At 54.0% G+C, this 25,310-nt stretch overlaps 1 protein-coding gene and 1 long non-coding RNA gene across 15 annotated transcripts in view; one reads left to right on the plus strand and one right to left on the minus strand.

Annotated features, from left to right (window-relative positions):
• LOC311594194 overlaps nucleotides 1–25,310 on the plus strand; it is a 522,815-nt gene that overhangs the window by 197,320 nt on the left and 300,185 nt on the right. The window lies entirely within an intron of this gene.
• Nucleotides 1–25,310, minus strand: part of EPB41L1 (erythrocyte membrane protein band 4.1 like 1) — a 130,669-nt gene that overhangs the window by 11,191 nt on the left and 94,168 nt on the right. For 4 of the 14 annotated variants that reach the window (XM_084775644.1, XM_084775643.1, XM_084775642.1 and 1 more), the window contains 12 exons: nucleotides 24,721–24,818; nucleotides 24,305–24,480; nucleotides 22,627–22,775; nucleotides 21,677–21,712; nucleotides 19,087–19,269; nucleotides 15,433–15,531; nucleotides 9,974–11,839; nucleotides 9,353–9,463; nucleotides 7,847–8,254; nucleotides 6,120–6,224; nucleotides 4,742–4,822; nucleotides 530–616 (listed from right to left, as the gene is read on the minus strand). In XM_084775644.1, the coding sequence (XP_084631770.1) occupies nucleotides 530–616; nucleotides 4,742–4,822; nucleotides 6,120–6,224; nucleotides 7,847–8,254; nucleotides 9,353–9,463; nucleotides 9,974–11,839; nucleotides 15,433–15,531; nucleotides 19,087–19,269; nucleotides 21,677–21,712; nucleotides 22,627–22,775; nucleotides 24,305–24,480; nucleotides 24,721–24,818 (3,399 nt within the window). The remainder of the gene's footprint in view (nucleotides 1–529; nucleotides 617–4,741; nucleotides 4,823–6,119; nucleotides 6,225–7,846; nucleotides 8,255–9,352; nucleotides 9,464–9,973; nucleotides 11,840–15,432; nucleotides 15,532–19,086; nucleotides 19,270–21,676; nucleotides 21,713–22,626; nucleotides 22,776–24,304; nucleotides 24,481–24,720; nucleotides 24,819–25,310) is intronic. The other 10 variants (XM_084775634.1, XM_084775641.1, XM_084775645.1 and 7 more) reach the window with 10 other exon arrangements.

Genomic DNA, 25,310 nt, shown 5'->3' on the forward strand with positions numbered 1-25,310 from the left:
AGACCTAAAACATCCCCAAGCCTGGGGACCTATAACTCTTTGGACTTGAAAGTCCTAAGGCCCAGAGTCCTAACAACACCCTAGCCTCTAGGAATCCTGGAAGAATGAATGGATGCCTCCAGGGAGGAGACAGAGCCTCCCAGGTCCTTATCCCGTCACAGGCAGGAGCATGCTCTCTCTGCACTAGACACAGAACCACAAAATAGAGTCAAAGCACCAGAAAAGACCTCTCAGTGATGGACACAGGGTTACTGCTGGGGCAGCCACCAACAGAACCCACCCTAGAACTCCTAGCTCCCTGCTCTTCCTGGTCTTTAAGCTGATGCAGCCGTGTGTGTGTGTGTGTGTGTGTGTGTGTGTGTGTGTGTGTGTGTGTCCTGTTTATCCCCAGCCCTGATGCCAACACTTTGGCTACATGAGGGAGGTGCTGATGGGCACCTTAGGGAGCCCCTTACTGCATGTGCTGGGTGCTGTGTGCTCACATCCTCAGCTCTGAGTCCCCTAGCCTGAGCTGGCCCTGCCTACTTACCGGTGAAAGAGAACGGATTTCCGTGGCCACCGTCTGTGGGCCTGGGATCATGGCAGCTGCCCCCTTCCCGGACTTGAGATTGTTCTCCTGGGGAGACAATAGTGCTCAGATGGCCAGGTCTTAGGTCAATAGGCCTCCAGGACAGCCAGGGCATGTGACCATGTGATTAGCATCACCGTGGGGTCGAGAAGTAACACAGAAGCAGGGAGCTGAGGCATCCATCCTCCACTTACTCATCAGCCCCACACACACTTGCATGCTTGCTCGCACACTCAACAGACAGCTACCCAATCCCCGCTTTTAGGGATGCCATGGTGAACAAGACACGGTATTGCTCCCTGGAAGCACTAAGAGGAGGGAGGATGCCCAGGCTCTTGTCCTGGACCTTCTGTGCATCTCGAGGCAGAGCCGCTTCCTCCCTACTGTCTGTGAAGAAGGACCTCTGTAAACCAAAAGCTGCTGGTAAATGCAGGGGTGCAGGTGGATGGATCGTGTACTTCCTGGCACCCGCTGGGCACCAGGCGTTCCACTGGGTATGTGCATACGTGAGATTTCATTTAACCTCTGCAACCACTGAAGGCAATCCTTGGTAGCAGCCCTACTCTACAGGAGGAAAAACTATAGTGTGTGGCTGGCTCAAGTTCCACGGCAAGACAGGGTTAAGCTCCGAGCTGGGCAGCTTCAAGGCTGCCAGCGGCCCGCGACCCACGCCAGCACTCCGGAACCGTCACTCTTGAGCCAGCTCCGCTGGTCTTATCCTGGATTCTAAGTGCTAGATCTCCCTGGAATTATTCCTGGACTTAGTGGCCCATATCTGGCCAAGGGGCGTCAAGTTTTGGCTGCCCCTCACTTGTGCATCGTCTCCAGCTTGGCCTTCGTTACGCAGCACCTCGGCCAAACGGGGCCTCAGTCTTGGTGCATGGCGAGGACCTGGACCACTGTCTTCCTGCCGAAGCATGGGCACGAACAGCCTTCTGCTCCGTCCTTCCCTCTGCCACACCTGTAGACGGCCCGGTCACTTGGCACACCGTCATGAGGCACATTCCTTGCAGCACCTTGGATCCCAGACTGCAAAGGCCGTTTGTAGCTGTGTCTTCTCTCTCCGGCTTAGGGGAAAGGGCTCCGTCCCTTTGAGTCCCTCTATCGCTCAGACTGCTCACATGAAGTCTCTTATTCTCTGTCTTCCCTCTTGTCCTGAGGCCAGCATCCAATGCTCACCTCCATCTTTACAGTGGAAGCACAAGCCACTAAAAGGGACACAGGTTGTTCAAAGCCTAGGTGCTTCCCTTCTCCCTGTGCTGGCTGTAGCCAAAGCCAGGCCCATCTCCCAACTCAAGGAAGTACAGTTCCTCTCCCTGGGCAAGGCAACCCCACTATCTCTCCTCGGGGCTCCCCTCCCTCCACCCACCCTCAGCCACCCAGGGAATTCTACCGCCTCATCGATGTCACAGCCTCCTATACCTCTACCTGTGTAGCCCAGAGCTTTCTTGAAGCCCAAATCTTTAGAACCAATCATCTCCTGAGACTTTCCCTGGAAACACGCGTAGGCACCTCACTCTGGTCAGGTCTGCAGGGGAGCTGGCTGCTGGACCCTAACATACAGGCATCGCACTCCCTCACACGGCACTGTGGGGCATCACCTGGAGGCTTGTGAACACAGACTGCCAGGCTTCCTGGGGCTTCTGAATTAGGCTTTTTGGAGCAGGGTAGGGAATGTGCCTTTGTCACAGGCACCAGGTATGACATTATGTACGAACCACTGGCCAGTAAACATTGTCCTCAGCCTGTCTGTTCTGTCGCCTGTGCATCCTACCACTGACCAAATACTGTACTTTTCCGGTCTAGGACGTGCTAGGCCCCAGCTCTCTGCCGCATCTACCTACTCAAACCCTGGCAGGGCGTCGCTAGATACCGGCCCTTTAGACAGGTCCGCACCTTCTCTTTCTGTCCTCCTGTGGGCCCCAGAGCTAGAGACTCTGTTTCCTCCAGTGCCAGATTCACAGCACTTCACACACTGTGGGTGTTCAATAAATATTTATTAAAGGAAGGCAGGAGGAGGAGAGCGAGGAGGGAGGGGATCTTTGTCGCAGGCCACACTGCACACCAGCTGGTAAGTTAGCAGACACACACAGTTGATGGCGTGTTTTTGCTTTAAGAGCAACCTCCCCCCCCCCTTGCTGTGTCTGGAATGAAGTTGAAGCCATCCTACATGGCACCAGAACACTTGGAGCTCTGGTTCGGCCCTTCTTTGCAGCCATCTCCTCCTCTCCCTTCTCTTCCTGTACACATCTGCCAGCCAGATGTGCTTCTTGACATTCCTGCCCTTACACCTGCTCTCTCTCACCACCTAGAAGCTTTCGCCTGCGACCACACCTCAGCTCATCCTTTACTTACAGCTCTATTGTCCCTGCCTAGGTGACACCTTCCCCAGATGTTCCTAGCAGGGGTGTCATCATAGCTTCCTCCCAGTGGTTCCCTAGGATAACTTGGTCACACTAGTCCATGAGGGCAGCAAAGAGACAGCAGTAGCTGACACCTGGAGACACTACAGGCCAGGCACTGTTTGGGGGTGGGGGCAGGGCGCTTTGCACAGGACACTTGCTCAGTCTCACAGGAACCCTTTGAGGCATGTACTGCATTGCTCCCACCCCACTTTACAGATGGGGAAATGAAGGTTTAGGGAGGTTCGGGTGACTTGCCCAAGGTCATCCATCCAGGAAGTGATAAGGCCAGGCCTTGCTCATCACTGTGTGCCCAAGAGCTACACTCATAACAGGCACTCGTGGCTTCTGCAGCCGAAGAAACGAATCCTAGTGGCTTCTGCAGCTCTGTATCCCTGCGCTAGGCAGACACAGACTCATCAATGTTTTCGGAACAAATGGATGGATGAATGGATGAATGAGGAAATGAATGAAATAACTATCTACTCACCATAAAGACAAATTTAAATTTAGCCTCACAAGCATCTCAGTGCCTCAGAGTAATAATTTGGAGAGAGAGAAAGAACTGAGTGACCAGGGAAATGTGCCACCCGGGGCTGGTTTAGGTTTACTGACCCCACAGTCAGGTTACTAAGCACCCACCTCTGAGGAATCTGACCTAATGGAGCGATCTTCTCAGGCATAGGTCAGCGGTTACACAAGGGAAGCCATTCAGAAACGACTCTCAATGCCTCAAGGAATATCTGAAGCAGGCATTGCTGTGTTCTGTAGCCCCAGACCCATAGAGCTGAGGTTTACACAGGTCAGGACAGGGGCAGAGCAGACAGACTGACAATGAAAGTGGAACTTCTGGTCATGTGACCTTGGGTTCCTCCCTTTATCCTCCTGAACTTAGGTTTTCTCATTTGTAAAGGATGTAGAAGAAAGAAAGTAGGTAACCGTAGTTCACAGCCCAACGGTCAAATTTCTCAGGAAACTGCCTGACACAATAACCCGTGTTCAGAATGTTGACTTCTATTTTGTTGTTAAAGGCTCCAGAGCAGTGGTTCTCAACTTGTGGATTATGACCCCACAGAGGTCACATATCAGATATGCGGGGGTCACCATAAAGCGAGGAACTGTATTAAAGGGTCACAGCATTAGAAAGGTTGAGAACCGCTGCTCTAGAGTCTCATAAGAAGCTGCGAGCCAGCCACACAGAATGGGGGGTGATTCCTATTTTACAGACAAGGACACTCGAGGCCAAGGACTTTTCTTTACTGGTCAGACAGCAAATGAATAACAAAATCCACAAAGTCCCTTAGAAGGTGTCTTAAAACAAAACAAAACAAAACACCCCTGAGTTTCCAATCCAGGCTCATTGCTGCCATCTACTGGCCATGGTGAGAAAGTGGCTGCGACATTGCAGTTTGGGTTTGCCGGCTGAAGACCAGGGGTAGGATGGAGGCCTTCAGGCAGGTCATCCATCTTCCCTGCAGGTAAGATTCATTTGGAATTGCAAGATTCCTGCATGCCAAGAATCAGGCGATTCGACCCTGTCTCTCCTGCTGCACGCCTGGGATGCCCAGATAACAGAGCCAGGAATTCCACTCCCACATTATCAATTTGGAAAAACCAAAGACTGACAATATGCACTAGACAACAGGAATCGGGCTGTCTGTCTCCCTGCCAGGGCGGCAGCTGAGGGCTTCCTAAAGCAGCTGCCAAGTTCTGGCTGTTGGGAGGGAGTGAAGGGCGGGTCAGAGAGGGGAGCTCCCTGGGTTCCACTTACCATGGTGGTGGAGATGGTCTCTGTGGTGATGCAGGGGGGAGTCGTCATGAAGTCTTTTCCCACCGGGGCACCCCCATCAACCTGTGAGGCAGAGGGGGGAGGGCATTAGAGATGACAGGACTACACGTACCTGCAGCATCCGTCACCTGGCTGGTAGCATTCCCAATTAACAAAGAGACAGGCTTTGTGAGTGGGCACGCACCGAGGGTGCTCACGTAGCATTGCAGAGGGGGCCCCCAAGGCTCTTCAAAGACTCCACTTCAAACACGCTATTGGACAAAGAAAGAGCAACCCTACAAGTTGATGAATTCTACCTATGGTTCGATTTAGCAGTCCGCACGAAGTTACCCTTAAAGTCATGTTTGTTAGGTTTGTGGGTTTTTGAAAAAATTTTTTAATTTAAAAATTTTTTTTGAGACAGGGTTTCCTGTCCTGTCCTGGCTGTCCTGGAATTAGCTCTGTAGACCAGGCTGGCCTTGAACTCACAGAGATCCACCTGTCTCTGCCTCCCAGAAAACAAAGCAAGTCAGAGAAGGCAGTGACCTGTCCGAGGTGACCCAGCTCTAGATTCTGTAGTGGCACTAAGCAGCTGCGTAGTCATTACTTGGCACACCGTAAGAGTAGTAGAAAATTCTTCTGGAAATTACATTTGCCTGTGTTACTTTATGTCATATTGCAGGTTGTTTGTGCCGGGGGTGGGGGTGGGGGGTGGAACTTAGGGTAAAGGCTCCACCACTGACCAGTCAATCAGCTCAGTCCCTTTGGCAGCTGAGACACAATGGCCACTGGCGCAGGGACTCAACATTGTAGCCCTCTGGGCAAGAAGAACCAAGGGGCAATAGCTCCGGCCCATAAACCCAGACCTATACATTTCAATGTTGAAGACTCACAGAGGGCATGCGGGACATACGTATTAAGCCGCGTGTCCAGGCAGACCAGCTTTCTCCAGGGTGCAAGCGAGCGTCGCCTCAGCAACACTAACACTCTTTAGTCATTTGAGCTTGGTTTGTTCATCTTGCCAATCTAATGTGGAACCTCCATGCATAAAAAATGACCTGGGGGAGCGGTTCTGGCCAAACAGTGACTGAGATTTCTCTTTCTCTCTCCCAAAGCCACCTTGGGGAGAACCTCCCCCGACACCAGTCAAGCAGCCTGAAAGGTGTGGCCCTGATCTGCTTAGCCATGAGCACCGAACACTCCAAGGTGGGTGCAGAAGGCAGGGTCACCCCCCATTTACAGATGGGGGAACTTAGGCTTTAAGAAGCATGGTCTTTCCTCATCCTACCTCAGATCTCAGGGAGGATCATGGAAGGGAAAAGTTGACCCTACCCTCAAATGCCCGTAGCCCGCCTCAGGCCACCAGGGAGGCACAGGTTACCTGGGTGCTGTCTGCGGCACAGACTCTGCTCTGCAGCATGGCCTCTGGCTCGATCTTCTTTCTGATCGCCAGACTGCTGACGGTCATGGTTTCTGCTTTCACGGACTGTAAGGACACGAAAGGAACACTTGAAAACTCAAACCTAGATGCAACTCCTGTTCACAGGCAACTGGGATGCAGAGGGGTTAGCTCTCTTGCACGCCCACGGTTGCTCAAGTTTCAGGAGACGTATGAAGGTATGATTTGCCACGTCACGGAGAAACGGCCCAAAGGAAGAGCCAGAGCCACCACCGGCATGGAATGGGCCTGATGCTATGCTCCAGGGGCTGCGTGTATTGTGAGGCTGTACTAAAGGAATGGTTAAACTTGGTGCTCAGTGTTTTCCCTACACACACACTATCACCTACGCGTTTTGGCCACTTTCACGGAGACTGCCACTCAGAGCAAGAACACCACATGGAAATATCCAGGGGCCAGGGCAGCAGACGGGAACAGGTGGTGGTGGTGGGGGTGGCGGGGGGGGGGGGAGAACAGAGAACATGTGGGAGTCTGCTCAGTTTGCCTTTTATCATGGCCACGTGGGTCTTTTGTTTGTTTATGATATAAGAAAATACAGTGTCATGGGGTTTACATTAAAGCCAGAGAAAACACATTAGTCGGACAGAGGTGGCCCAAGGCCACCAGCTTACAAACTGCTGGAGTCCCCAGCTAAACGATCGGTTTCTTTTGAGTCCCATGTCAGACCTAGTTCACGGCTACACACACTGCAAGCTTGATGAACGGCCTCTAGCTTGTCATGAGTTGGAGGAGAGAGGGGGAAGGAGGGATTCTTCCAGAACCCTGTGATCTTGCAGCTCATTCAATTACCCCTCCATTGGTGCTGAGCTGGCTTTGGCCTTAGAAGAGCTGCCACCTGGCGGGAGGAGGGCAGAGCCACAAGCCACTGTCCTGAGTTGTGCCTGGGGGATGGTAGAGCCAGAGGGTGGCAGGGTGGGGCGGGAACGTGGTGGGGACAGTACTGTCAACCAGGTGGCCAGAAAAGCCTGGAAAGGGAGGGCAAGCCTTGCACCCAGAGGGAACGGCATAGAGTAAGATTCCAGGATAAATAAGCTGGTGTTCACCGCCTGGTGGAGGGGAGGGGCCAGTTAGAGGCAAAGAGCAAGGGTGGGTTTCTGAGAATCTTCTCTGCAGTTCTGTCAAAGGGGAGCCGGGCACAAGGCAGAGGAGCCCAGACACTGGCCCTGCATCCTCCCCAAGGGCTGTGTCTTCCCTTTTGGAGTGTCCGCTGCCACCCCAAGGTCTCAGGACCTGACAGGTGCAATAATTGCCTCTTCTACAGGCCCTGGTAAAATGAGCCTTGGCCTGCATCAGGAAAAACCACACAGGTTTTAGGCCAGCGGTGGAAGACTCAAGAGTCCAGAGACACATGCTGTCTGCAGGTGCCATGCAACACAGGCAGGGGGAGGCCAAGGACTCGGTAAGGCTGGCATCACTTGACCTCAGCAAGCGATGGGGTCACAGGGTTAAAACACCATGGAACACATGTTAGGGGTGACCCGACACAGCAAACATGCAGTTGCAGATCCATGCTGGTCTACGAGGGGTAGTCATGCAACACCAGACAGGGCTTCCGGCTGCAGCTGATGGCTGCTCTTCTTACGCGTGGCCCAGGGCCCTCTGAACATGCAGTGCCTGTCAGACCAGACCTTCATGAAGCTCCACTGTACCTCAAACTGGGGCATTTCTGGAGTGGAGCAGGCCCCTCGATCGGGGCTGTCCTCGATGCCCCCAGACTCATCCTCTTGGCTGGAGGGCCCCTTGAGGTCCCGGGAGAACACCAGACCCTCTGTCTCAGAGTCACTTTTATCACGGTCCAGCTCGGGGAGGCTTCGGGAGAAGTCTTCAAAGGCGCCCCCGTGGTAGTCGCCAATAACTGTGAAGTCCACTTCAGCCTCCAGGCTGGACGTGGAGCTGACTGTTATGCTGGAGCATTTGCGTTCAATGGCCAGGTGGTTGTCCTTCAAGAACACCGCATCTCTCTCCTGGTCCTGGTCCTCGTCTCCCGTGTCACTCTCTGGGGCACGCGGACGTGGTGGCTTGACTTTCTCCTCCGAGCCCTCCCTCAGCCCTGCTCTCTATGGCCAGATAAAAATCAGGGGATTGGGGGTTGGGATAGGGAGAGAGAGGTCAAGATGGTAAATGTCAAAGGAAACCTCAAGGTCGCGACGACGCTCCCAAACGGAAGAACAGGTCAGGAAATGAAAGAAAAAAACACGGCACAGAAAGGTTTTCTTAGCATTTAACACAAAACAAAACGAAACAAGAACTCCCCAGAGGGGGGGATGCTCCTTTAGAGGGTCTCACATGAAGGGCAAAGCAAGTACAAAGCTAACATCCTTCCAGTGAGTTCTGGACAGGAGGCCCCTCCAAGGCCAGGACCCAAAAGCCTATTAGAAGCAGCATTGTGCGAAAAGGCAGGGATGGAGGCCTGCCACAGGCCCATCCGTGCAGGCGGCATTGAGAGGCAAACTGAGGAAGAACGCCAGGGAGCCAGGGGAACCTGGGAGAGGCAGCTTGAGGAACACGGAGGAAGCCAGCAGCCTGTCAATTGCACTGAATCTCTGGGGGAGGGGCAGCATCAACCAGGAGGAAGAGAAATACTGGTCCAGGCACTCCGGACTCCAACTTGCTGGGAGCCACACCAGCGCCACCTTGAACTCTATGGCAACCCTGGAGAGGAAGATCTGGCCCCATCAGTGTAAGTGACAACAGCAGGCCAAGGGAACGCCCAAGGAGAAGCACCAGCAAATTTTGTCCTAAATACATACCTCTCAACTGGCCTGTCAGGGGTTAAATACCACACGTGCATTACTTTTTCTTTTTTTTGCAGGGGTGCTTAGTTTGTGCCTTTTCGTTTGTTTGTTTTGCTTTTTTAGGCCAATGTTAACACCCACGCACTATTCTGAAAGAACTCAGAGATTCACTTGTTAACCAGCCTCCAAGGGGCGCCAGGTTCTGGAAGGTTGAGAGGTGTGAGGAACACATTCCAGAAGAGCTAGAGTGAGAGTAGCCATGGGGAGGGCAGGGGGGGGGCAGGGGGGGGTGGGGCGGGGGGTGGGGGGGTGGGGCGGGGGGTGGGGGGTGGGTTGCTACTAGAGCAGGTGGCGATCTAAGGAGTAATGCATCCCAAAGAAGATGACCAAGTCATCGGGGCACAGAGGGACTGCAGAGACCTGAGAGCCCAGAGGGCTGGCGAATCTCAGATGCCCCCCCTTCCCAGGGGTGTGCGGCGCTAAGCGGCTGAAGAAGCTCTTCTCTTCCCTGGCCGCATCTCCGGATTTGTTCTGGATTAGAGAAGACAGTTAGTCTTTAAGGAGGCGGAAAGAAGCTGGAGAGGGAGGAAGCCAAGTGGAGGAAACTTCTGGACTGTCAGCTTCCACCAGATAGGACACCAGGGACGGGAGAGGATATTAGAGAGACCACTGAATAAGCCAAGCAAACCAGGGAGGAGCAAGGCAAAGCAAGAATGTAATCTGCTGTTGGTGGCAGTAACCTTCTCTGCGGCCACTGTGTGACCCCCGCCCCCCCCGGCCCCCCCCACACACACAAGGTCACAGCAAAGGCTGGGGAATCTATCAAGCTAACAAGGGCTTAGCAGATGGCCCCCATCTTTCAGCCTGGGTTATCTCAGGACCACGTAGGAGAAGACCTTCTAGGGATGAACAAGCAGCACCATTGCAGGAATGATGAGGGGCCGCCGGAGCATGCTTCTAAGAAGCTACGGAGCATGCGGTCAGCCTCCACGCATGGGGGCGTGGTGGGAGCAGGGGGGGGAGGCTCGTGTGGCCAGTTACCCCAGTAGCTTCCTCCAGCGTGGTTTCACAGCCTGAATCGGGGGACAGGAGCTCTGGTTCTGTGCGTCTCTCCTGGTGGGAGGGAGCGGAGGTGTCCTCCCCGTTGTGCTGGGCAGCCAGAGGCATGACAGAAGAATGGGGACTTTTGGGGCTGGCCAAGTCCCCAGGTGGCTGGAGTTGGACAAAGCCCAAGTCTAGAAGTTTATTCCGCTGCTGTTGTTCTATCTGTCCTGGGGAAGCTTCCAGAGGTGGAGGCGGCTCGTGTGGAAGGGCCCTCAGTTCACCTTGACCGGTTCGGCAAGGCTCAGCTCCATGGGTCTCAAATATCCGAATTTTGTTAGCCACTGAGGTCTTGCTAATATCTTCCTGGGGACCCCCTTGGTCCCTATCCTGGTGTGAAGTCTCCTTTGGCTTTCCTGGAGGAAACACGGACCCCAGGAGCGCAGGCCCCTCGGTTCCTTCAGGGACAACTCTGGGCTTCTTGCTGGCAACTGGAGGTGGCTTGCGTTGGCCTCGCGTGTCCTTGGGCTCCGGGCTCTCTTCAGGAAGATGGATGTATCTGAGAACCACAGGGAACTGATCTCCAAAGGGATCCCTGAACTCCGAAGGCTCCCCTGACCCAGGAGGGACTGGGCTTAGAGAAGTGTCCTCCACAGTGTGACCAGAGGAGGCTGGCAGTTGGGTGACTGCCTCCCTGTCTGTCTCAGGCTCTACGGCTCCTTTTTCTTTGGGCAGGAAGCTGCCTTGGTCTGGCCTGGCTGGCTTCCTAACGCGAGGAGGGATGCTCCTCAGAAGGGCGCAGGCCTGGGCATCTAGGTGCACCACTCCCCCTCCACCAGGCGGGTGCTTCTTCCGTCTCGCTGGAGGACTTTTCTCAGTCTTGCCCATCCAATCTATACTCGTTGGGGCCTCCTCGTCTTCAGCTACCCTGGCCATTGGGTAGGTCAGCTCTCCTTCCAGCCTTTCCTGTGCTTCTTCCCAGCCCTCTGCAAAAGTCTGCCCCACAGCAGCTCCCTGCAGGTCACCAGGTCTCCCATGGTCCCTGGGGGGCCAGACTTCTTTCTCTGAGGAAGCCATATGGGCTTCATCTTTATTCTGGCTGGAACTTGGGACAGGACCCCTTGGGGCTGAGGACTTCCACTCCCAGCGCTCTGAACGCTCCCCTGCCAGCTCCAGCCAGTTCCCGTCTCCAGGAGGGGCATCCGGGTGCTCTTCTCTGTCCTCTGTGGCTGGAGGCAAGACTTGGTCTTCAGGGCCTCTCTCTCCATAGTTTAGATAGAAGCTTCTCTCTGCGAAGGAGGTGTCCGTCTCATCGCTTGAGTCAGCTCTGGCTTCTGCTTGGGCTGGATCCAACAGAAAGGACTGGAGTCCTCCTTTGTCTGATGCAGGAGAAAGACCCTCTCCCCACACTGGCCCAAGCTCCACGGCTACAGGGCTTCCCCATGTCTGGAGCCCCTCCAGCCCCTTGCTCAGCTCTACTTGGCTCTCCAGTTGGCCATCTGGGAGGCGGTGGTTCCTAGTCTTGAGCTTGGAGCCCTCGAGAAGCTTGTCTGCTGATGGGAATCCTGCGGCTTGAGTAGCCTCTCCGGGATGCCCCTCGACGCCTGGGCCTTCCTCTCTCGCCTCAGAGTCTTCTGGACTTGCAATCACTTCCCCTCGCTGTTGAGCGCTCGCTCTTCTGGCTCCCACTGAGTCTTCTGTGGCCACTTCAACTTTGAACTTGTCCACCAGAATGTCTACCTTGGAGAGTCTGCCATCAGCAAGGACCTCAGCGAGGCGTGCCTCACTTTCTTCCCGTGGTGCTAGGAGGGCAAGTTCTTCTGGCCTAGTGTACACTCTTTCTACAAATACCCAATGCTCTGAGCCCTGTGTTTCAATTGGAGCAAGAAGAGTTAACATGAAACAGCAAGTACATGAAGGCATGGCCTCTTCCCTCTGTAAGAAGGGACCAATCTACCACCAAAGGGTTTGACACTACGACTATGTGACCCTGGAACTGGCCAGGAACCGAAAGGAGTGACAAAGCCCCCATCACTGTCAAAGTCCTCCATCCCATTAAGACTCTTCAACTACTGATCCAACTTGCGAAAGTGGGATGGGGTCTCAGGCCCCCCCTCAGGAGCAATGGGAAATGGGAGACCGACCTGGGCCAGGCCTCTTCCGCTCCTAACGGAATACTTCCCACTGGGGGAGGCGAAGGCACGCACACCGCAAGGGATCCCTAGATATTGAGCCGAAAGAGCCCAAAGACATCGAGAGCCGTCTCCTTCCAGGGAAAACTGAGGTCTAGAGAAGGTACCGGTTGGAGCAATGGCTGAAACAGCTTGAACATTCTGGGGTTCAAAGAAATGACTTTAAGACCAATCCTTAGAGAATTCGAACAAAAACCCATGAGAAGTACAAAAGAACTGTCCAGATCACACCACAGAAGAAAAGGACCACAGACCACAGCATCCTAGAGCCACAGGGACAGAGCATGACCCTGTCTAACTTTACAGAATCGTCCTTTAGCCGTTCCCACCAGCTTTGACGCAATGAATCACCACCAAAGCCGGGCAGTGGTGGCGCACGCCTTTAATCCCAGCACTCGGGAGGCAGAGGCAGGCAGATCGATGTGAGTTCGAGGCCAGCCTGGTCTACAAAGCGAGTCTAGGACAGCCAAGGCTACACAGAGAGACCCTGTCTCGAAAAAACCAACCAACCAAACAAACAAACAAAAAAATGAATCACCACCAAAGCCTTAAACATTGGGATTTATCTCTTGGGACCAGAGAATACTCCCCCCCCCCCCAACAAGAGCTCATAGGAAGTCCATCCAATAAACACATAATGGAGACACTGAGCAGCCCTGGGGAAGTTGCGGCCCTGCCGAAAGAGCCTTCCAAGTCACGGTCTTCACTCAATGCCTTCAAGATTGCAGACGCGGAAATCAACCTCCAAGTCTAGACCTAGGGGAGGAGAGCGACTGGACCACCTAGTCCCGGAACCTAGGACCCAAGACCTGATTTGGAGTTCTTCGACCTTTAGCCTTCCCACGCTCCCAAGACTACCTCCATGGTGAGGCGTGCCTGAGCCTCCTCCCAGAAACAGGGCTCCCTCTCAGGCTGTGACGTGGTGATGAGTCGGCCAAGCCCATAAGATCTGAAGGAGCTGAAAGGATCCAGGGAACCCCGCAAACCACTTTTCCCAGGTCAGGGAGTCTGACCTCCTTAAGAGAATCTTGCCAATAGGAAAGGGATTAAAGGAAGGGGAGGTCCACAGGCAGTCTGGTACAGCTTTCTGAGATGCTGTTTCAGGTATCTACACCTGGAACTTCAGAGGTGCTCTGCCAGCCTGCAGAGGTAAGGACCTTTCCCATCTCCTTGGGAAGCAAGTTCTGTCAGCTGCCTCCATTTCAGCTTCTGTCAAAGTTGGTCAAGGAGGCCCCTTCTAGAATATTCCTAATCCAACTGCAAGCAGCAAATAGGCTAGATGAGCAATAAATAGTGTGTGGGGTGGAAACTGGCACAGACTGGAAAGATTCTAGAGAAAGGAAATGCATGGTAATGTTTAGTTTTTAGATGCCAGGCAGTGTGTGCGGGGGGGGGGGGGGGGGGTTGCCTCATCTACATAATTAAATTTACTCCAATTGGCAACTTTGTTTCAGAGGGGGAAACCAAGGCTCCCAATAAGGGGATTTGCACGTGTTCACACAGTAGTGATGAGGGAAGAAACAAGGGCTCTGCGGTTAAAAAGCAACAGTTAAAGGATGGTGTCCAACAGCTTGGCTGGCACCACTGCACTGGGAAAGCCACATCTGGCCCGAGTCACAAGATGAGGCAGCATTAGGGTATCCGCAGAAAGGTGTTGCGCATGCTGTTCTCTCTCCTGGGCCCCTGGTTCCTCAGTGCCTTGCTTAGAGTGCCTCCTGCCATCTGACTGAGCTGCCTCTGCTTCAGCCACAGGATTGGGAGACGGGGACAGCTCTGCTTTATGTCAGACAAGGCTCTGCTGGTTCCTGGCTGTTCAGGCCACACCTGAAGCCCTCGATTACATTTGGGGTCAGATGCAGTGGTCCAGGAAGAGGGGTCTCCAGAACCCACCTCCTGGGAGAAACTGTTGGAAGAGGTGCACAGGGGAGGGGTTCAACCTCCCGAGCGGTGGCCTCAGGGAGGCTGCAGTGCAGGTCCATGGCCAGCAGGTGGCAAGAGGAACCCCTGATCAAGACAGACTTCAGTCAATTTGAAGGAAACTTCATGCCTAGCACTTGAGAGGGCAAAGCAGGAGGATCACAGATTTGAGTCCAGCCAGCGCCACAAGGAAAGAGCTTGTGGAAGGAGGGGCAAGGTGGATGGAGGGGAAGGGGAAGGGACAGGAAGGCAGAAAGGAACGAATGATCCTGTTGACTGTAGACGAAACAGAAAGACTGATGTGACTGACAGGTCGCTGATGAAAGGTGCACACCTGGCTCACTCCCCACACAGGCACTGTCCTTGTTCCTAAAACCATCTCCAGATGCCAGGACATCTCCATGTCCCCTACGCTGGGATGCTGCCGACTCCTGTCTCCCTGCCCTTAGGAGAGAACACTGATAGGTTCGTTTTGATTTTTACATGGAGGAAGACTCCAAGGCGAGTTGTGGTTTGTATTTTCCCTTGTCTGGAGTATGTCACAACATAACTCGCACAGCTACAGAAGCTTTCTCCGTGGGATGTGAAAGGTCTATATCCTCACAAGCCACACCAACAGGCGGGGCACAGAGGCTACATGGAAAAATGCTTCCCTGTGAGTTGACTCCCAGCGCCAACAGACTGTGAAATCTCGGCAAGAGGGGGATGTGGGGATTCCATCCACATGGGGCCATGGGAGACCCCAAGAACCCTTGACTTGATGCTCGTCTGGACTCAGAAACAACACCCCCTCACTTAGAAGGCTTGCCTCTCTATAATCTCAGGGATGCTCTTGGAAGGAAGACATCTACTTTTGACTTCCTGGAGACTCAGACCAATGTCCTCAGATGGGTGTAGACAGCTGGAGGGAGGGAGGATGTAATGCCATGTCCTAACCCACAGACTACAGTTAGGCTTCTAAACGGAGACAAGATCGCAGGCCAGGACACGTTCACAGGCCAGGACACCTAATCCCAAACTCAAGGTCAGAGCCTGCCTCTAGAGAGGATCCTGTTTTTGCCTCCGTTGGAGCTAGAGGCAACCAGTTGTTCTATCTTCTGGGTATAGTTGCAATCGTCCTTCCTGGTAAGTAACAGATGAGGGAGAGGCTGGCGCTTCATGGATCCCTGGGGTGGGGACACTTGCCATTTACAACACGGGGACAACATGATCACCTCTGCTCTCATTTCCATGGCAGAATCTGGTCTACTCCCCTCACGTAGGGAAAGGGATTTCTTAAGATCCTCCTGGGTAGACAGGGATGGGCTGGAGGCCCAGGAGGAAGGGGTGTGGGAAAGTAAAGACAGTAACCTCAGGAGATGCTGCGAGGCTTTTCTGAGTGAACACTTCCAAGCCTGCTGCTGTTCCGGGTACCAAGTCCTGCTGAGAAGGGTCCTGGGTCCTCTGGGCCTGCAGGGGAGCCCCAGGGCCAGAGGAAAGGGGGAGAGGGAGAAAGGAAAGAAGAAACACAAAAGGAGGGGAGAGAGAGAGAGAGAGAGAGAGAGAGAGAGAGAGAGAGAGAGAGAGCAGGAGAGACACACAATCTGTAAATAGTCCAGCTTTGTAAGCTCCACGTGATTGTGTTAGGTTGTATATTCAGTCAGGAAGAAGCCACTCGGAAGGGGAGACAGGGACAGCTGTAGTCAGCTGAAAGGCAGCCCTGTGGCTTCTGGCCTGTCCTTCATGCCCACGAACATTGCGAGGGAGTTTCGAATCTCACCACTTAGACTATGACTTCAAGCCTTCCCGGGATGTCAGGGGCTTGGATTATGGTTTGAACCTGTAGCTGGGGGTCACAGCCATATCTTTTAAAAGTTGCATTTGAGTAGCCGAGGAGATGCCATTATTAGTAAAAATTCCTGTACAGGCATGAGGGTTTGGGTTCAGATCCTCAGCACCTGTGAGAAAAGCCAGGTGTTGCAACCCACATCTGTAGTCCCAAGTCTGGCAATGGGGGTACCGGTGGATCCCCAGAGCTCACTGGCGGGCCAGACTAGCTGTATCAGTGAGCTCCAAGTTCAGCGAGAGGCTTGTCTCAAAAATAAATAAATAAATAAATAAAGTAGAGGGGCTGGTGAGATGACTCAGTGGGTGAAAGTGCCTGCTGCCAAGCCTGAAAACCTGAGTTCAATCCCCAGGGCCCACCTAGAGAAAGGAGAAACTCTCAAAAGCTGTACACACAGACACACAACAGACACAGAGGCACACCATATGCACACGCAAATAAATAAAAATATAATTTAAAAAGTAGAAAGTGACGGAGGAAGACACTCAGTGTCGACCCCTGGCTTCTACATGAATACACGCACGTACGTGAGTTCAGGAATGCACGTGTGCACAGGAACACACAAACACACACCCACACCACTGCCACTGCCTTTCAAACTAAAACCTGGGTGTGCCCAGTGGGAATGGTTCCAGCTCCTGCTGCCCTCCCCGTGGCCTGGGTGAGGCCCGACAAGCATTGAGATGGTTCTGGGAGCTCTGGGTTGTGTGCCCTCGCAGGGTCCTCCACAGAGCCGTGTTGGGCCAGGGACTCTAGTCACCTTCAGCAGTGACTCCACTAACTATCAACACTTCCCGGGGGGCAGTGAGCTTCCGTCCTCACTGTTTCAGTTAGCCTTGCCAATGACCTCCCAGTGGAGTGACATTCCGGTCCCCTTTAAGATGACTTTGCAATGAGGCTCGCAGAGGTAACTTCACTCACCTGAGGACAAGAGTCAAGTCCTTGTCTATGGCTCCTTCAAGTTTTGCAAATCTTCAAGAACCCATACATGCCAAGGGGCCTAAAAGTCAGTTCTAAATGGTCCCTAGTGCCAAGGTTGGCTCCTATACTTCCCAGCAGTGGTGACTGCAGTTTTCAGGGCTATGGGAGTAGGTAGCTGGAACAACCTCCATCTTTAATAAGGGCCTTCTGCCAGCAGTTCCAGTTGTCACCAGCAGGTGGGGCACACCCTCCAACTCCGGTCCTAGCTCACCAACATTCATCCACCCATCCTTTCTGATATCTCACCCTTTGGGCAGCTTCTGCATCTCACTTCAATCGCATCCAGGCCAACACCTGACCCATCTCAGGACTGTGAGAAGTCCTTCTGGCCAAGTTTTTCCCTATGGAATGAAGGATCAGGAGGGGAGTGCTGTATACCAGCTCACTACATCACACCCACGGTCCAGCCTGAGTCTTGGTTGTACTGGGACAGAAGACCTCAGAGGAGCGGCTTGTCCAACCTACCATCTGGTGGCTGTGTCCATCCTGGGTAACTACAAATGCCAATCAATACATGTGTAGATGACAACATGGTGACATAATGTTTAAGTGTGCCACCTCTGCTGGTAGGCACAGAGACTCGCCTTCTCTCTCCCTCTCTCTCTCTCTCTCTCTCTCTCTCTCTCTCTCTCTCTCTCTCTCTCTCTCTCTGCCCCCAGAGCATCCCTGATTGCATGACCCGGCTGTGTCATTTGTACATCTCATGAGATAAGCCCTCTGTTATCCAGTGGGCTCAGCCCACGGCAGGTACCAGTTCAGTCAGATGTACTCTGAATTGAATCATGGCTGCATCGCCAATTTCCAAGGCACTAGAGAGGAGGCACATACTCAACTGACTGTCCCTGCTCTGCGCATGATTCGGTCGTGCCTCGAGTCAGCTGTGAGTTAATGTCAAGAGAAATGATGTGGGGCACAGCAAACGCAGCCATCCTGCTGCGCCACTCTGTCTTTCTGGGTCTCAGTAAAAGGTGGCCTCTGAACAGGGAGGGCTTCCAGGGCCCTTCCAGCTTTGCTCTGCAAGGCAGAGTCCTGGGACTCCGTAAGGAACACCAAGGTTTCAGATCAGACAGCACAGTGGCCCTGTGGTCCCTCTCTAGGCCTTAGCTCATCTGACTTTTTATAACATCCCTATCAACATCTCCACCTAACAGGGCCGCAGACAGACCAGGGAACAAGCTCCGAGCCCCCCAGCTGACGGGGAACGGAGGTAGGAGCCTAAGTCTAGACCACAGTCTGGTGACTAGTGAGCGACAGCTCGAGAGAAGATGCCTACAAGGAAACTGGGGTAAATCCTGCCAAGATTCAGCAAGAGCTAAATATACTAGCCTGGGAGTGTAAATATGGGATTTCCCCAAATCCTATCTCTATCATTTTCAATTGAGAAAATACCCCCAGGATTTCCACCCTGGAGGGCAGGACATGGGGGTGGGGGGATGAGGAGGGTGGGGGGAAGGGGGGCTGCCCTTCTGGGAATGCCTCGGGAGCAGTCAAGCTTGTACAGTGGACTCAGCACTTTGGTGAACTCCAAGAATCCTTCCAGGAGAGATCATGTGCTCCCTGTACTTTCACAGAAAGCCCCAAAGGGTCTAGCTCCTGGGTAGGGCTTTGAGGATTCTTAAAGTTGAATATGTAAGAGGCTTGCCTAGGGCACTTGTTTAAAAGGCTGTTTCCAGGGCTGTCTCCTGGCAAACAACTGATTCAGTGGGTTCCACATGGGGTCATGGACCCTGTGTTTCTTTTGGTTTTTTGAGACATGGTCTCTCTGTGTAGCCTTGGCTGTCCTGGACTCACTTTGTAGACCAAGCTGACCTCAAACTCACAGAGATCTATCTGCCTGCCTCGGCCTCCCGAGTGCTGGGACTAAAAGCGTGCGCCACCAGGCCCGGCTGGACCCTGTGTTTCTAACAAACACCCTTTGCCCATTTTTCTTTGCTTGGCTGAAGGGGAATACACTAAGATACCCCAGGAGTTTTTGGAGTCTTTCATGTTTTAAGACGGTCCTTAGGACCCAGCAGTTAACGGACTTGACTCTCTCCGTCTAACCTGTCTCACTACCACACCAGCCTATAGGCGACAAAGGGGACACATACTGTGTGGAGGAGAAATGTAAACATATACTTGACCCCCCACACACACACCCACCCAACCCTGTGCTCTTTACCCAAGGTGTCCGTCAAGGCCTTCAGCACGCTACCTACCTCACCGGCTTTCTCGGGGGTTCCCTTCGGCGAGGGGGAGGCAGGTGACGAGGGCAGCCTGCGCTCCCGCTCCCAGTCTCTGTCCCGGTGGATGAGTTTGCTGTTGGGCTCCTTCAGGGTTCTCTTGAGCTCATTGATGCTGGCCTGGTGCTTCAACAGGACGTCCTCCGGCTTGTCCAGGAACTAGGCACGGGAGGAGAGGGCGGAGGAGTAAGGTAAACTGCTCCCGGCGGGTGAAGAAGACGCTGGAAGGATGGCATGGCCGCCGTCCTCCACCATCCGTCCCGTCTCCCTCACAGCAGCCCCAAGGAGCCAAGGAAGCAAGGACAATGAACCCCAAGAGGTGTACTGACAAAGAGGACAGCCTAATGATGTCACCCCCTCTCCTCCCCAGCCTCCTTTACCCCATAGCATTCGACTCCACTCAACCCTCAAATCTGGGTGGGCTCCCGTTGTGCTCTGAGCCCAGATGGAATCAGGCACACAGATGCCTTTCCTGTGCAGGATCTAGACACAGCAGGCAGAGGGTACCAGGGTGAGCAGTCCCTGGTCTGTTCGCTGAGCTGCACTGGCACGCTGGCTGGCTTCCCAGAACCCCCTTGAATCCTGGCTCCTACTCTGGTCAAGACCACTGTACTCAATAGTATGTTTAGTCTAGTAGTCTAGGCGTTTCTGAGGCCCCATCCAACTGCTCAGGCCCATGGAGGCTTGGGATAAAGATATGCCTAAGCTGGACCAGTGAGAAAAATGGGCCCTGCTCCCTTACTCAGGACCAGGGAAAGGCTATGCAGAACTCTTTGTCATGGGCCACTGCCTTCTCCACCACTCAGAACCTTCCAGATGCCATCTGAGCTCTGACTCCGCAAGAGTAGAAAGAGTCAGATAGCATCAGAGAGACCAGGATACTGGGGTGGAAGTAAGATTCCTGTGGGAACAAGAAATCTGAGACTAGGAGGAAGAGATGAGCTTCAAGGCCTGGCACAAGAATGAGTCAAGTAGGGCTGGAGAGATGGCTCAGAGGTTAAGAGCACTGATTGCTCTTCCAAAGGTCATGAGTTCAATTCCCAGCAACCACATGGTGGCTCACAACCATCTATAATGAAATCTGTACACATAATAAAGTAAATAAATCTTAAAAAAAAAAAAGAATGAGTCAAGTAGAGCTACATGTTCCTCAGTAATCTATGACACGTGAGTCCACGCCATGGTGATCATCATCTGCTTGTTTCTGAGACAGAAGGACTGGGCTGGCAGCCCAGAGCCTATCTGCAAGGCTATTTGAGGGAGCCACCCGGAAGATAAGCTTGCCCTTGGATAAGGCTACCATCTTCCCCTGGACTCAACTATGGCTCTCACACCTTCTCAGGAAGAAAGCCAGGCCCACTGAGGCCTCTGCCTTCTCCCCAGGCACCTGCTTGGGCCTCAGGCCTTCCTCCCAGGCTAAGTTAACCACAGAAGTATCTATCTGAGAGGTCAAATCCAATGGACTTGGCCCAGTGGGTAAGCACGGGCCTCAGTGGTCAGCGGGTCTTAACCCGGGATGATTCCCCCAATGAGACTGCAGGCCCTGTGGGTGAGCTGTGCTCCCAAAAGCTGCAGAGTGGCTGGGTCCTGGGATTCCTAGAGCAAAAAGGCCTTGGAGAAACCAGGAGGCGAGTGTCAAGGCCTGAATAAGAATAAGGCAAAGTACAGCTAGAGTCACAGGTACTCTGCCTGCCCTGTGGTGTAGATGGAGATCAGGGCCCGAGGAGGAGCCTTCCTAAGACCCAGTCAGTAGCTGAGCTGGGCTGAAGTGCACATCTCAGTGTGCCACTGCCGGGCCCTGGCTAAGGCCAGCTTTTCAGCAGCCCAAGAAGAAACCGCCTCTCTTGTGCTGAAGGACCCAGAGAGAGAGAGCTGGACGCCGTGAGAGGGAAGGTGGGGGTGGGCGGCGGAAGCTGATGGAAGCAGAGAAGAGAGAATGAGCCAGGAGGAGGTGTCCAGGGAGGCGTCAGCGGCCTCCTCAGGAGGGAGGAGGGACTGGAGTCTGAGCAGGCCAGATGTGGGCTGAGGGTCCTCCCTCCTTCCCCACCCGGGGCCCCACCCTCACATCTGGTTGTCAAGAGATACGAAGAACACAGATGAGATGGAGGTGTGGCCAAACTGTGAGAGATGGAGCTAAGGAAGGGGGAGCTAAATGGAAGCGCAGGACCGGAAGCACTGGTGGATGCAAGTGGAGCGGGGGGGGGGGGGGGGGGGGGAATGTGGGGAGGGGGGGAGGGGGAGGGGGGGAGGGGGAGGGGGGAGGGGGGAGGGGGAGAGCAAAGGTGAAGGGGAGGGGGAGGGGGAGACAAGCATAGATTTCCAGGCCCAGCAAAGAGTGACACTGAGTGGCGGGGAGGGCACACGGATGGTACTAGAATCTGACCTGGGGGCTGAAGACGTGAGTGGAGTGGGCAGGGAGATAGTGGAAGAGGGGGTGGAAGGTGAGCACAAACAAAGCTGGAGGGGGAGGTGGTGCCGGGGACACGAGCCAGGGACAGGATGAGATGGTGACACTTGAACTGGGGATCCGAATGGCTATCTAGTGGGGGACAGGGCCATGCAGTACCTCCTGCTTGTGTCTTGGCGTGGTTTCCTGCTCCGGCTGGTAGGATATGGCAGGAGGGAAAGGAACCAGCAGGGTCAGTAGGACAAACAGATTAGAGACACCGCAAGCAGCCTGATCCAGCAAGGGAGCCCTGCGCACTCACGCCCAGCCCCACTGCTGCAGTGCAAGCCGAGGAAGCAGCTAGGCTGCCGTAAGGTAATGAGGTAGTCCGGGGAAGGCATAGTGTAGGAAGCAGGTAGCTATCCCAGGAAGGCCAAGGAGGGGTCAAGTGGGTAGAGTAACACTCACGTGTGTGTGTGTGTGTATGTGTGTGTGTTTGCACGCGTGCTTGCAGCAGTGAGGATGTGCTTAGAGGACCTGTGTCCACGTGACAGAACCAAATGACAGGAAAGGACTGTTTAGCAATGCCAAGGAAGCCACACCTGGCGTGTGTGTGGCCAAGCCTGTGCATGTGAACATGCTGTCATCATGTCTGTGCGTGAGCCTAAGGCTGGGGTGTAGAGGTCCAAAAGTGGATGCCTGTGAGGCTGGGCTGTGTGTGCCTGTGGGAGCATGTATGTATATATACACAGGGTCGGGGGGGGGGGTGTATGTCCACAGAGTGGGGGTGGGGCTGTGGGAAAGAATACATCTATACTCCATTCTGAGGCCATTGGTGACCTGGTCATGCTCAGAGGACAGGAGACAGGGTCAGACAACAGTTAGAGAGGAGGCAAGAGGGTGTCTGAGTCTCCCAGGAGGTAAGCACCTGGGCAAAAAAGGGGGCAACACCTCCACCTTCACTCCCCACCCTACTCTGCACGTCCAGGCCAAGGTCCTGTCCATGGTGGTGCCCCACAGCAAGGGTGCCTGGATACAGTCAGGGCATGTGGAGGCCAAGGCTAAGCCTCGGGCCACCCGCCTGGTCCCCTGGAGAAGAGAGTTACCATGGCAACCCAGTAGCCTCCTACCTTCAACTCCTTGATCTTGGTGGGCGTCCTAACCTCTCCTTCTTCGGCCTCTGATGGACGTCCCCCTGACTCAGCATCGTCTATGCGCCTGTCACCGTCGGGGCCTGCATCATGATTCTCACTGACGGAGGCAGGGCGGGAGAACTCCGCTAAAGTGGGCAGAGGAGGCAGAGCGACTGCGTAAGGCAAGTCTCCGTGCACCGTCAGAAGCCAGGCCAGCCGCTGCCTTAGCCACACCAGGCGACTCCTCCCCGCTACAACCCGCTGCTCGCCCTGGTCCCACAGCTGGAGAGTCAGGAGCGGCTTCCCAGCCTTGGGCTCTTTCCTAATTCCTACAGCATCTGCAATCTCACCCTTCCTGACTGTGTGACAGTGGATAAGTCGTACAGTCCGTCTGGGCCTCAGTTTCCTTCCTCATCAGTAAGTAGTATCTACGCCAGAAGGATGAGGTGAGGACCAAGCAGACTAACGTATAGAAGTACTTAGGGGAGTTGCCTGGTCCAGAGTGAGCCTTCCATCAGTGCTGGACGAGCAAACGTTACTGTTTGGGTTGTGGTCCTTTTCCCTATATATCAATTATGTAGCAATATTGAGAAGGTTAGCTTTTACTCGAGACAGTGGAAGCCTACAAACAGTACACCTTCTCTGTAAATTAACAAGAGTTCAAAGGGATTCCTTAATGTCCATCTCTCTTGCCACAATTGTAAAATACTTTTCTGAATAGAAGAAGGGTAGGCTTAGAGACTACACCAAGCCCTGAGTACAACACAAGACATCTTAGTAGGAAAAAAGCTGGGACAAAAACAAAAACAAAAATCTCAAAAACTTCATGGAAGCCAACCACAGCACACATATTATCCTTGGGGTTGGCCTCTATTAAAAAGGGATGCCAGGGGTTGGGGATTTAGCTCAGGGGTGAGTGCTTGCCTAGCAAGCGCAAGGCTCTGGGTTTGGTCCTCAGCTCTGGGGTGGGGGGTGGGGGAAGGGGGGATGCCAACTTCCCTGTCGTGATGAAATTTCAGGGCTATTTCCCTCTGCAAAGAGCCAACTCCTGCGTACTGCCTGGCTTGATTTGCATTGCTCTGTTAGGGGCTAGCCTGGGAACTGCTGCCTCCATTTGACAGAGGGTAAGTTGAGGCATCAAGAGGGGAAGGTCGCATAGGTGTCCTTTCAGGATGTCAAAACAAGAAGCATAGTCTTCAGACCCAGAGTCCAGGCTTCTGTCCCCGGCAAGTTCCCCCAGCTCTAGGCTAACCTCTGCTGCCACTTCCCCTCTAACCTAAGTTCCATTTAGCTCTGGCTTAGGAATGGGGCACACAGGAAAGGCCTGGGTCCAACCAGATCCTCTTGCCTGCATGTAAACCACGTGATGTCACTCTCCTGGCAAAATGCCAACCTATGCACCGCAGAGCTTCTTGAACAGAGGCTCAGAAACTCAGATGGCAGAACCTAAGGCCCCACAAGATCATATCCCAGAGAAGTCCTGAGGGTTGTGTCACACCCTGGTGGGACAGAGCTGAACTGCCCAGGAGCAGTAGTGCCTGTGGGTCACCATGTCCAGTGCGAACCTTAGTAGTGCCCACCACGACTACCACAGTTTGTTCCGTGGAACCTGCTGCGTTCCCAGCCCTCGGCTCCCCTGAGGACCACTGTCACCGCAGCTCCAGTCTGGCCATACCTCCGTCAAGGCTGCGGGACATGGTGTATCGCTTGCTGGAGGAACGCTCAAAGAAGGGTGCGGGCCGGTCGATGAGGGCACTGGCTTGGCGTGTCTGTGCCTGGGTCCTCCCACTGTACCGGAACTTAGAGCCCATCACCAGGAAGCCCTTGGGTGGGGGCTCTGGGGACACCAGCCTACAACAGGGTAAATGGAGACAAGACGTAAGGCATCAGAACCTGCGTTGCCAGGCCCGAGGTCGAATGGGCACATCAGGTTTTTTATTCCAATGTCCTGCTAACTACAATACTCCACAGTCCGAAGGGGGAGACTCAGGGAAAGGGGGGCTTGCCGCTAATGCTAACTCCTCTTCCTGCTCGCCCCCCCCCAGGCCACGTGGCCTCTTGTGGCTCTCACTCCACCCAGGGGCGACTCACCGGAAGAACGTGTGGTGCTCGATGCAGACCTTCCACAGGCGCTTGGCTGAGCGGTGGTTAGGGAGCTTGAAGCCGATGGTGCTCTCAAACTGCTCATACTGGGGAGCCAACAAGGGTGGGTAAGAGGCAGGGCCTGGGCCACACTTGCCATCAACCCACCTACGCACCCCCTCCTCAGGCAGGTTTAACTTCTGCCTGTGCATGTGTGTAAACGGGGTGGACTGAGCCCTTTTCTATAACCGGTCTAATGCTGGATACCGGAGAGACCGGAGGGATCAGCACAGAAGATTCTAGGGAGTAGGAAGTCTCAGAATAATTAAATTGTGCTGGGGAGAAGGCTCCATGGTGAATTGCTTGCCTCACGGGCTGAGGACCTCAGTTCACATCCCCAGAACTTACATAAAGGGCAGGTGGGTGTGGCAGGCCGTCTGCAATTACAGCCGAGGAGGGGGAAGATGGAGGGTCCCAGAGCAATCGGGCTAGCTAGGCTAGGTGAGCTCTGGCTGTGGGGGGCACCCTGCCTCGCTGAATGGGTGGAAGAAGAACCGAGGATGAGACATGATTCCCAACATCAACCTTGCACCTCCCCC

This window comes from Acomys minous (assembly GCF_964271855.1).
Source record: "Acomys minous genome assembly, chromosome: 3".
In the NCBI taxonomy this organism is placed as follows: Eukaryota; Metazoa; Chordata; class Mammalia; order Rodentia; family Muridae; genus Acomys; species Acomys minous.